This window comes from Sipha flava, unplaced genomic scaffold (assembly GCF_003268045.1).
Source record: "Sipha flava isolate LNK unplaced genomic scaffold, YSA_version1 45_pilon_pilon, whole genome shotgun sequence".
Classification (NCBI taxonomy): Eukaryota; Metazoa; Arthropoda; class Insecta; order Hemiptera; family Aphididae; genus Sipha; species Sipha flava.
The window spans coordinates 103,566-115,286 of NW_020273227.1; the positions used below are offsets into that span (position 1 = coordinate 103,566).

Here is an 11,721-nt window from a genome sequence, read left to right on the forward strand (position 1 = left end):
ATAATAATAATAATAATAATAATAATAATAATAATAATAATAATAATGATAATGACAATGGTAATACGTATGTATAGCATACACAACAAAGGCATGCGATGTGTACATTTGACGCGTTTAAACGTACAATACGTTGGGCCGACGGAGATTATTACGAAGTCGGAAAGGAACGAAGGATGTGAGAGACGAAGGAAGAAAGGGATATTAAAGTGTGTCAAATTATACATGACGGATTCTTGCGCATACGCCGAATACGATGGACGCGTAGACCATAAAGTAGCTGTACCGAGAAATGTGAATTATTATCCATAGCGTAATTATTGTTTCTCGACGGGTTTAACCTGTTTTTTTTCCTTTTTTACTCCCCACCTCCCTTACTCCCATTGTGCGTTTTACGTTTTATTTTCTTCGTCGTTGAATTCGATATTTATTTACTATATTATATTGAAGCAACGCATTGTCATCGTCGCTACAGAGACTAATCTAAAACGACGTTATTGTTTTTCGCATTTGTCCAGTGATTTTAAACCCGTATATGTGTGCGCAGCGTAAGGATGTTATCATATGCATCCGCCGCGTATACGATCACCTGGCACGAAGAACACCGAGGAAGTTTTATACCGGCCGCGTAAAAATTCTTTATTTTGCATTCTGACAGTGCATTCGTTGAAATAAATACATTTTGAAGTCGTGAAGAAAGGTCGAAAATAATTATCATATCACTAATGTAACATTGTACGTGTGCGACGCGTAAGCCATTATGTATTATAACATATAACGATAATCGCTGCTTGGTTTGGGCGATAAACTTATAATAACACCACGTGGCGAGTTTGGTAGCTAAATTTATTTTAAAAATAATTTTTTTTTTTTTTGATTTAATTAATATAAGAAAGGAAAAAAATGGATGAAATCCCACTTGTGGTGGGATATAACTTTCGAACTACGCTTCACACCAAATACATAGGAGAATTAATAAAGAGAAAATGAAACAATTAACGACTTATTCATTAAACATAAGAGACGATTGGTCATAGTTAATAGATCGTAATATTATCAAAACGATAAATAAGTACAAACATTCCCTTGCATAACCCATTGTTCCATTTTCTTCCATAAAAATTTATTTTTACATTTTAGTTGTTAACAACCCGATACAATCAGATCCCTGATTTAGAATGAAAATAAGTGATTACCATCGCAGTCAAATTACACATTTTTACTACCAATTGTTTAGTATATTTCATGTTATTTCTATTTTTTTATTTTATTAGGATTGCGATATTTGCGATTTATTGTGATTGTTATCCAACACTAAATGTCATCTGTCCTTTATGGGTGCTTTTAACATTCTTATAATTCTTGCTTTCAAATAAAACTAATTTGTGTCGTTTGTATAAAATATTTTATAACACTGATAATCACTAGTCATTGTGTGCATATGTGTGTACAAATAAAATGATTAATAAATATATTGCATACATTGCATACTTGTGTTTATAGAATACCTACAAAAACTCACACTTTAGGGTTATAATAAATACATATTATATACCATTTAAAATAAGTACATTTTTATGGGTCTACTGTGTTTTTATTATACTTTTATTTCTTTTATTTAAAATTTTAGAAATTATAAGATATTACTGTTTCATTATGAACATTTTGCAGTTTTCTTTTCGAATTTCACATCTGATACACCATGATGTAATATTATGCTTAAATACATAATGCTACATGAATAGACGATGATTGGACAAATAATTACCTTTTTATAATAAAAATAATTTATATTATTTTTAATATCCATTTATATATTGTTGTTTTGAGTTTTATTAATCGTATACCTTGACGGATTAGGAAATATTCGAGAAAAGTTCGAACAAACTAAAAATATTTTAGGGGCGCTGTTATTGGTATGATGGTGGTGATATGCGTGGGAAATTGCCGCTGGGTTTGGGGTAGATGATTCTCGTCCCTTGGCGTCGTCCTAACGCGGTTATAATGATGGCGTTTCGATCGTAACAATAATAGTAATACTAACAACAAAAACAACAACAACAACAAAACACTCAAAATATAATATACACGATTAATGGTGTAATAATAGTTATAGTAATAATAATAAATAATAATAATAATAATCTTAATAATAACAAAAATAAATACCGACCACCACCCTTTTGTCGGGGGTCGGTTTTTTATGCGGCACACAGATCCCACGATACAGAAACTACGAGGCCACTCTTTACTTTTTTTCACGTTCTCCGAGCAAACGGGCCAGCACAGGATTACGCAAGCGATTCTGTGGGTATACAGGAAAAAATTGGACGTCGTCATCGACGACTCGGTGGTCATCATTGAAGTGCATCGAATCAACCAGATAACCATGCACCAGACGCTTTTGACCAGCATAAAGGTGAGCTGACAACAGTTGCAATACTACACACATCGTCGACGTATACATAATATTATGTACCCTTATTGAGCGTGAGACGTTTGGAATTATAATTTCAGAATCTCACGTGCCGCGTACGCACACGTATTTATATCATGCAATATCAATATGAAATGCATACGAAAATGTCATTGTATATACATTTTAATTTTTCTTCACCTGTTCTTAGCATGTCATGAATACGACCGAGCCCGGCTGGATACCCATTGACTTACAGAAACGTATGTTCAAAACACCGGACAGGGCTAAGAACTTGACGCTAATGGTGCACGCGTACTATCACAACAAGAATATGTCCCACGCCAAGACGCCGTACGTTACGGACACCAAGAAAAATGATATGACGAAAGTACGTATATTTTTTAATTTTTATTTTTATCGAAGAACGTGATGGGACGTACATGATTATGACAAAATAAAAATTGAAATTACTTTGATATGGTTCGAATAAGTTAAAAAACATTAAACTATACGTATTTGATTAGTTTGTAAGAAGGTGGGTGATGTCGGAGAAAAATTAAGAGAGAACGAGAGATAATAATATGAAAATAGTTGACTTAGATACTTGTATTATATAAAACCCATTATAATATACTAAAACCAATATTGGACACATAACGCTATCGATTTACCGAATTATCGAACAACGGTTTTGAAAATTATTTATCGCTATGAATAATTTATCTTATATATTGCTATTATGTTTTGTTATACAAGTATAATGTAATAAAAACAACTAAGGAGTTAAACTTAAAAAAAATTTTTTTTATGAATTCTGCGTGAACTGGGAAAAGCTATACATAATTATTGATTTTATATCATGTAATTTTTTCAATGCTTTAAAAGTTTCTTCATTAGATATTTCTTTTATAGAAACACAAATCTTAGACATCTATAATATCTTAGTTAAGATTGTATTCTAAAAATAAAATACCATGATTCCGAGTTAAAATTCAATGATAAATTGCTAAAAATAAAATTTAATTTTAATCATAAATCAAATTTGAAGAATAATAATAATAAGTTGTCATATTATTCACGTTTAATTCAATATTACATATTAAAACTTATGTATAGTTCTTAGTTATGATTAATGAGAGTATAAATTAATTTAATAACACATCCTAATAGTTAATTTTAGAAAATTGGATACAGCTAATAATGAAAATAGTATTTTAATTAAAAAACCAAGTTTCAATTTTACAATTATTAGTGTTTTTAATAATAAGAGTTGATACTGATTTTTTTGCGCTACCTTTTATCAAAAATTTAATTTTACCCATTAAAAACAGCTAAGCTTTAAAAAGATTTTTTTTCATTTGAACGAAACTTACTGCAAAGCTTAATATTATGTTATAAAGAGGGGCTATACAACCTCTTGAAATTCCCTTCTTTTACCCGTTCTTGTATACAAATAGTTTTGTGCGTAGAGCCTTATAACATAGACGATAGTGTTGTCTTTAAAATAATAACGAAAAAAATATACAATATATAAAACACGTACGACATGACGACATGTTTAAGCACGAATTATTGTAATGCTATAACAATATAATATATTATTATAGTATATTATTTATTATAATGTTAAATTTATCGCGCATGATTATGCGAAAAATAATCGAATATTACACGCACGTCGGCGCTACGTCATTGGCACGATAAAATAATTTTCTGATCGGTTGTTGTAAGTGGAAAAAAATAATAATAATAAACTAAAGACATCCTAATAGCATAATAATAATAGTGAGCACATGGTATTAAATACTTGTATACAGTATGTAATAATAATAGGTAATAATATATTTATACCATATATATATATATACTATAAAACGTGTATGAAGTGCGGAAGATTGGAGGTGTAATATGCTAGGGTTCAATCTCTCTCCTTCCTATATTCTCACCATTTACGGTTTTTCGGTCGAAAAAAAAATCGTTTTATCGTCCCCGACGACCGTGAAACCGTGTCGATCACGGTTTGCTAGTCGTTGTTCTTGTGTTGGCCGACGCCGCCGACACCGACGCCGCCACCGCCTCCGCTGCCACCGCCGCCGCCGTACCGCTAGCACCTCTCCTCCAACACCACCACCACCACCACCATCATCTTATACAACACTACCACCACTACCAACACTACCACCACCACCATCACCATTACATTTAACAAATGCACACCACCACCATCACCATCGTCACATTCTCCTGATTCTAATCCAATTGGTCTCCGTAATATTGTTAGATCCCGTATCTGGAGGTGCACACCCGGCAGATCCGGCGGTCCCGGTCTAGGCGGAATGCGGTGTCCGGGTTGACGTGCAACGAGACGTCCGCGGAGCCCCGGTGCTGCCGGTACCCGCTGGAGATCAACTTTGACGAGTTCGGCTGGGACTGGATCATCGCGCCGAAAAAGTACACGGCCAACTACTGTTTCGGTGCGTGCGAACCGTTGCTGTTCCAAAGGTACCCGCACACGCATCTGGTGCAGATGACCAAGGCCGGCATGGGGCCGTGTTGCGCGCCCCGCAAGATGTCCACCCTATCCCTGATGTACTACGACACCGACCAGAACATCATCTACGGCAAGGTTCCCGGCATGGTGGCCGAGAAGTGCGGCTGTAGCTAGTCGTACGCATTTGCGCACGCGCACGAAAACACACACACACACACACACACATACACACACACGTACACACAAACCCCAACATCGATAAGTTACGGTGTTATGATTGTCAAATATTATGCAAGCCGAGATATATGCGTCTACGATCGCATCTTATAAATTCTATTTAATTTAATATTTATAACAAATATTATCCCCCCGTATAATTTATTGTAGCGGTAATTAATATAACATTCGTGTTTTGTAAAATTTGTTCGCACCACATTTCATTGTAAATACTTACATCCTTTTACTTGTTTTTTTTTTTTTTACTGTTTTTTATTGAAAAACTGTTTTCAAGTTGCTGGTGACGTCACGTATGGCATCGGATGATGCGAGTTAAGTATTAATTTTAGTTATAACTATAGTGTTAATATAAATAAACTATTTCGCACAGTGATTACTCTACTTTTATTATTTTATATTTTGTCAACATAATAGTTTATTGATATACTATGGACAAAAAAAAAAGAAAATCTAAACAAAAACTTAACATAGTTTATATGATTGTAGCTATTACGAAATATTTATTAAAATTTTTTTTTTTTTTGGCATATTGTTAATTATTAATTAATACATAACATGTCGTCCACTTGTTTTAAATGTAGTTTTTTTTAAACTCATTATTTTTTAGTTAGTATAATTGTAAGTACTATAAAAAATATATTATTATTTAAATAGTTTGGCAAAATAATCGACGGTTATTGTAACACGAATTAGCTATTATTTATTTATTTTAAACAATTAAACGTGTATTAATTTACTGTGATATTAACCACCGAGTTATTACGAATACCTAACATTTTTATTATACCATTAGACGATTGGTTCCTAAAACAAATTATACAATCATATGGTAGACGCGACCGAAATCGAATAAGCGATAAACGCAATTAGTATCCAACGGTTGAGAGCGGATGACGTAAATTAATAAATCAGTGTATTATTTTGACATAAGTTGCCGTAGTTATTTATTGTTTGCGCGTCAATCGCGCGAGGTTTAAACAGTTCGATCAGACGACGGACTTTTATTGGTGGCCGTCGTACGCACAAACAAAGAAGTGGGTAGTGTACGGAAAACATTATTGGAACGTACACTATATAATACGATACTATATTGTTATAGTGCCTTTTGTAACGGGCTCGTACCGACGTGCGCCGCGACCTATACGGTTTCGTCGGAACGCGAAACCTCGTAAACGACGATAAATATTCGCAGAAATGACGATCGCGACGGCGCGCAATAGGTATACGGGGCCCAGAGGAATATATTAAACGCGTCTGCGATCCGCGCGCAAAACCGTAGCCGAACAACAAACGACAGTACAAAACGAAGTTCATATAAAATTTGTATCGCGAAAAAACGATACTGTAATGTAACCCGGACTGTGCGGCAGCTGTACAGACTGCCGCCGCCGCAGTCGCCGCCGCCGATCGATTGTTCTGTTCGCCATATTATAACATATTATTATTGTAATGTCGTGCGAGAGTTACTGGACGGCGGTGGCGACGGCCGATTCAAGGCGACTTTCACAATGATCGGGGATCTTGTGTCGCGAAATAACGTGTGCATATAAAAACACGCGCGTCGCATACGAGTATTTTGTGAATTTTTTTTTTTTATTCATATTTTGATATACACTTGCGTGTCGTTAGTTTTTGTTTTCTGAGTTCTCGCCGTTCCTACACATACACAATGAGTATACTTTTTATATTATTATACATGTGTAAAAACTGTATAATAATAATAATACATTGTGTACGGTAGTACAACGACGATTGAGATAATATTATTATAGCAGGTATTATTTTGTTAATAATATGCATATGACAAAAATAATACAGTTAGAAGCAAAAAAAAAAAAAAGGGAAATATTATTCTTACGGTCGAATTAATCGAATTAATTCGTGGACGGGCAAAACGAATTCGAAACGTCTACGCGAAACTACATGACAACGACGATGTAAATAAAGTGTTGGGTGCATCGGCCATCGTCGAAAACACAATTTGGTAATTGTTTCTCTCTCTCTCTCTCTCTCTCTCTATCTATTTCTATCTATCTCTATCACTATATATCTTTCTCAGTATCTCGCTTTTACGACACGCGCTCTGAACGCGATACATCTGGCGTATGATCGAATTTCTATGACCGCGGGAACGCTGTGCACCACCACCGCGGTACATGCACAACTCTAGACGGTTTATGCGCACGAAAACAATACGAGAAAACAATAACGATAATAGTGTCACGAATGATATTGCGCGACGTGCCGTCATGAAATATACGTACGTAACCACTATGTTTTTTTTTTTGCACAGATCCCGTACCTGGAGGTGCACACGGAGTACAACCGGCGTTCGCGGACCAAGCGTAACGCGTTGGGCATCAACTGCGACGAGTCGTCCACGGAGACCCGGTGCTGCCGGTACCCGCTGACCGTTGACTTCGACGAGTTCGGCTGGGACTGGATCATCGCGCCCAGGAAGTACACGGCTAATTACTGTTCCGGCGAGTGTCCGCTGGTGTTCCTGCAGAAGTACCCGCACACGTACCTGGCCCAGCTGGCCAACCAGACGACACGCGCGTACTCGGGCACCGGGCCGTGCTGCGTGCCCCGCAAGCTGTCCGCCATCTCGATGCTGTACTTTGACCAGGACCTGAACATCATCTACGGCTTGTTGCCCGGCATGGTGGCCGACCGGTGCGGGTGCAGTTGAGCAGTCGGACACCCCCTCGAGCCGTCCGCATTGATCGTGTAACACCGATCGACCGTTGCGTCAAACAATGCAACGCGTGCGCACGCGCGCGCACACACACACACACACACACACACACACACAGTGGCGAATACATAAATTTTGTAGAGTGGGGGGGATCATTTGCCAATAAATCCTTATTTTTATTTTATCATTATTTTTTTTTTTTTACGTTTCTAACGCCTTCATACTAAGAAAATAGTCTTATAACATTTAAATAAAGGCCTAGGGAGGATTTGACCTCCACATCACCTCCCTGTATATGCCACTAAACACATACACATACACACACACACACACATACTCGTCATCGCAAAATTATTGCTGCATCACCGATACCGATGACGATAATACGGTGCACCTCGCATGTATACGCATTGTAATTCGGTTAATTTTTCGTTGTAAAGCAAAATTAATAAAAATAAAAAAACCGGAGAAACCTACACATAATAATGTACTAACGTAGTAGGTATACGTCTTTGTGCGCGTCGTAAACGATAATACATATCATTATTAACGGTTTTCGGTTCTTAACGCTTCCTCCTCCCCTAACACCGGCCACCCAAAACACAAAGTCGACAATAATAATAGGTATATTATACAATCGGAATCGCAAGCAATTTAAAAAAAAAAAAACGGATATAACGAATAGTCTTATACAAACAATGATACACGCGTGATTGAAAAATGAAAAAATGTTTTTTTTTTTTTTAATTCTACACCCGACACATTATATAAGTACCTTTATTAATCCTATATTATCCCTACTCTGTACAGTTTTTCTTCCGCGACGCAACCATTTCTTAATCGATGACAATCAAGAACAATCGAGTCAATTATTAACTATAAGCGAAAATAAAACTTAGTACATATAATTATTAACTGATATATAATTTGGTCGTTATTCTTACATATAAATGAATTTCCCCCGAGCGGTACCTTGTGTGTTTCTAATACTGTTTTTGTTTTTAATTTTTTATTTTTTTTACTAGAAACACGCGATTCTCGCTTATTAAAGTTATCATTGTCTGCATTTTATACAAATTATTGCATTCATAAAAGTAATGAATAGTAATTAATTCCATGCACTACCTCGCTTTCGTATAGTATTTTATACTTATTATTTTTTTAATTTTCGAAGACATTTCCCCTTGTCTTATTATCTAATATTTATTTTTTAAAACGAAAAAAATAAATTAATCTTTTGTTATTATAACATGTATATAATTTAAGTTACTACTAATGTACCTATTGACGATTATTATACATATCCCTTATGAGGTTTAAACGATTAACTTTGTTATGCATCTAGTATTTACGTTTTGGCTATACATAATACGGATTTAACTGAATTCTAATTAGCAGTTCATAAACTTGATTACTTCTAGAAACGTATCATCTAATGTAGAGATAAGTTTTATAAATATGTTGTAAACGATCAAATGTTCATATTTGTTTTCATTTTCATTTAGTATAAATTAAAAATACGATTATTAATTATATTAACGATTAAAATTATTTTTTTGTTTTATTCATTCGTATTTTTTATGTTATATATAGCCACAGTATATGTTTAAGTTCCTTTTTGGTTAAAAAAATTTGTATGTCTATTTATTTTACATACTGAAATTATTTTGGCATTCCTAAACATTAATTTTAAGACAATTCTAATAACATATTTTGTTATTTTGAATTTCATACTTTGTATTGAATATTTACTAGGTACCTACTATACTCATATATTATACTATAGTGTTTATTTTATATAATTGCGTTTTATATTTGTAAATAAATAAAAATTACTTAACTAAATTGTAAACATTTTAAAGGGGTTCTAGTATAAGAAATAAAGTGGGATAATACTTATTATTTATCATCTAAAAACGATCATAATTTGAATGATAAATTCAACTTTTAGAGTCGTTTTCAGTAGTGATGTGTAACTCATAATATGTGGAAAATGTGTATTGAAGGATTGTTTTGAATTGTATTGTAAAAAGTAAATTATAAGTCTATAAAAATTGCATTCATTTATAAACTAATCTTAAATTAAATTGGCGATACAATATGTATACATAATATTTGAATATAATACATTTTTTAACATTTTTATTATTTTTCAGTTGATAGTTAAACAACTATCGGCCTTAATCATTAATCAAATATATTTTATACAAGCTATTGCCATATAACATGTTTCATCCAAGGTAAATAAAGAAAAACGATATCCTATATTTTATAATTATATACAACTATTGTATTTGAATATATGCAATTGATTTATGTCATATTAAGAAAACAAAAATAATTAAGTTAGTAAAATATGTACGTAGAGTAAGATGTTATCAACTAATAGTTAAAACTAATTCAAATAAAGTAATGAAAGACAACCTTGCAAAATCCAATTTCAGAATTTAATAGAATGAGAACAACTAATCATAATTAAATTTTAAATTATGATACTATATTTTTTTAGTCATTTACGATGTTAACAAATTGGACTGAAAATAATAATTTTTTGAATGTTTTTTTCCAAACTGCAGAGTATTTTTATTTTATTTTTTATATTTGTGGTGGCAGAAAATAACATTTGTTGTTTTGTTACTGGAATGTCTATAACTACCAAGAAAATAATAAGAATAAAAGTAAAAAAATTAATTATTATTGAATATATACAGGGCAGAGGTAAATAAACTGATTATATATGTTTTAGTAAGACAATCATAGTTAAAATCTTAATTTTTTTTTTTTTTTTTTAATTAAATTGAATTAATAATTTATTAATTTTTATTAATTTAATAGAATAAATATAAAACAATATAATACTGCAATTTATATTAAAATTGTTGATAAAAAAAATATTGTGTTTTATAGATTATTATACTAAATCAAGTATCTAAATATCAAACATTTAAAATTATATATACTATAATTTACTATTTTTAACAGGTGCTTTCCATGCAATATAGTATACTTATTTGTATTTATATAATCTAACTTGTACTCCGTAAATTTTGTATTAATTTGTGTATATCAGAATTTCAATTTTTAATTATTTAAAATGTATTTTCTAGACAATTATCTAAGATTAAAATAAAAATATTAGTAAAAACCTATCAAATTAATATTATATTGTACTCATGTTTTGCTAAAAAATATATTTTTCATAATTTTGTCAAATGAATTGTTGAGGTTACATTAACAAATTTTGAAATTAATATTGTAATTTTATCATAAATCAGCTTATATAATTTTAAATAATATTTTTATCTTTTGGGTACGTACTGTAATTAAATGGTAAAATATATAGTATAATAATGATTGAAAATAAAAATTTAAAATGAATAACTATAGGTAACAAAATATATCAAAATTGAATTAAAAATATCATAATTAATATATAATAATTAATAACCTAATTTTCTCAAACAATGAAAAAATACTTTAAAATATTTTGATTGAGACTTTATATTTATATTTTACGTGACCAACATATTAAAATATAAATTTACAAATATTATTTGAACTATAGAAAAGTATTAATTGTTTAAAGAATCTTAATTAATTACAATGGACATACTATATACTATATATTATAATTAAAGTATACATATGGCTTATGTTAGTAAACAGTCGAAAAATATTAATTTTTTAATAACTAAGCACATTTTATTTTAACATTTATAAATTATTGTTATTGTTCTAAGAATTAATATTGTACTAATAATTTACAAAGATTTTAATGAAAATGGGAAAAATGATTATAGTTTTATATAATTACAACATTTTCTATGCTTTCAATTTACGAATTATAAAAAAAAAGTAAAAATTTTAAATAAAGCA

General features: G+C 31.8%; 1 protein-coding gene across 4 annotated transcripts in view; it reads left to right on the forward strand.

Moving 5' to 3' along the window:
• Positions 1 to 9,356, forward strand: part of LOC112689652 (growth/differentiation factor 8) — a 33,327-nt gene extending 23,971 nt beyond the window's left edge. The window contains exons 3-5 of one of the 4 annotated variants that reach the window (XM_025563459.1): positions 2,217 to 2,419; positions 2,628 to 2,807; positions 7,441 to 9,354. In XM_025563459.1, the coding sequence (XP_025419244.1) occupies positions 2,217 to 2,419; positions 2,628 to 2,807; positions 7,441 to 7,839 (782 nt within the window). In that variant the 3' untranslated portion in view covers positions 7,840 to 9,354. Of the gene's footprint in view, positions 1 to 2,216; positions 2,420 to 2,627; positions 2,808 to 4,700; positions 5,536 to 7,440 lie in introns of those variants that run through there. The other 3 variants (XM_025563460.1, XM_025563457.1, XM_025563458.1) reach the window with 3 other exon arrangements.
• The last annotated feature ends 2,365 nt before the right edge of the window (positions 9,357 to 11,721 follow it).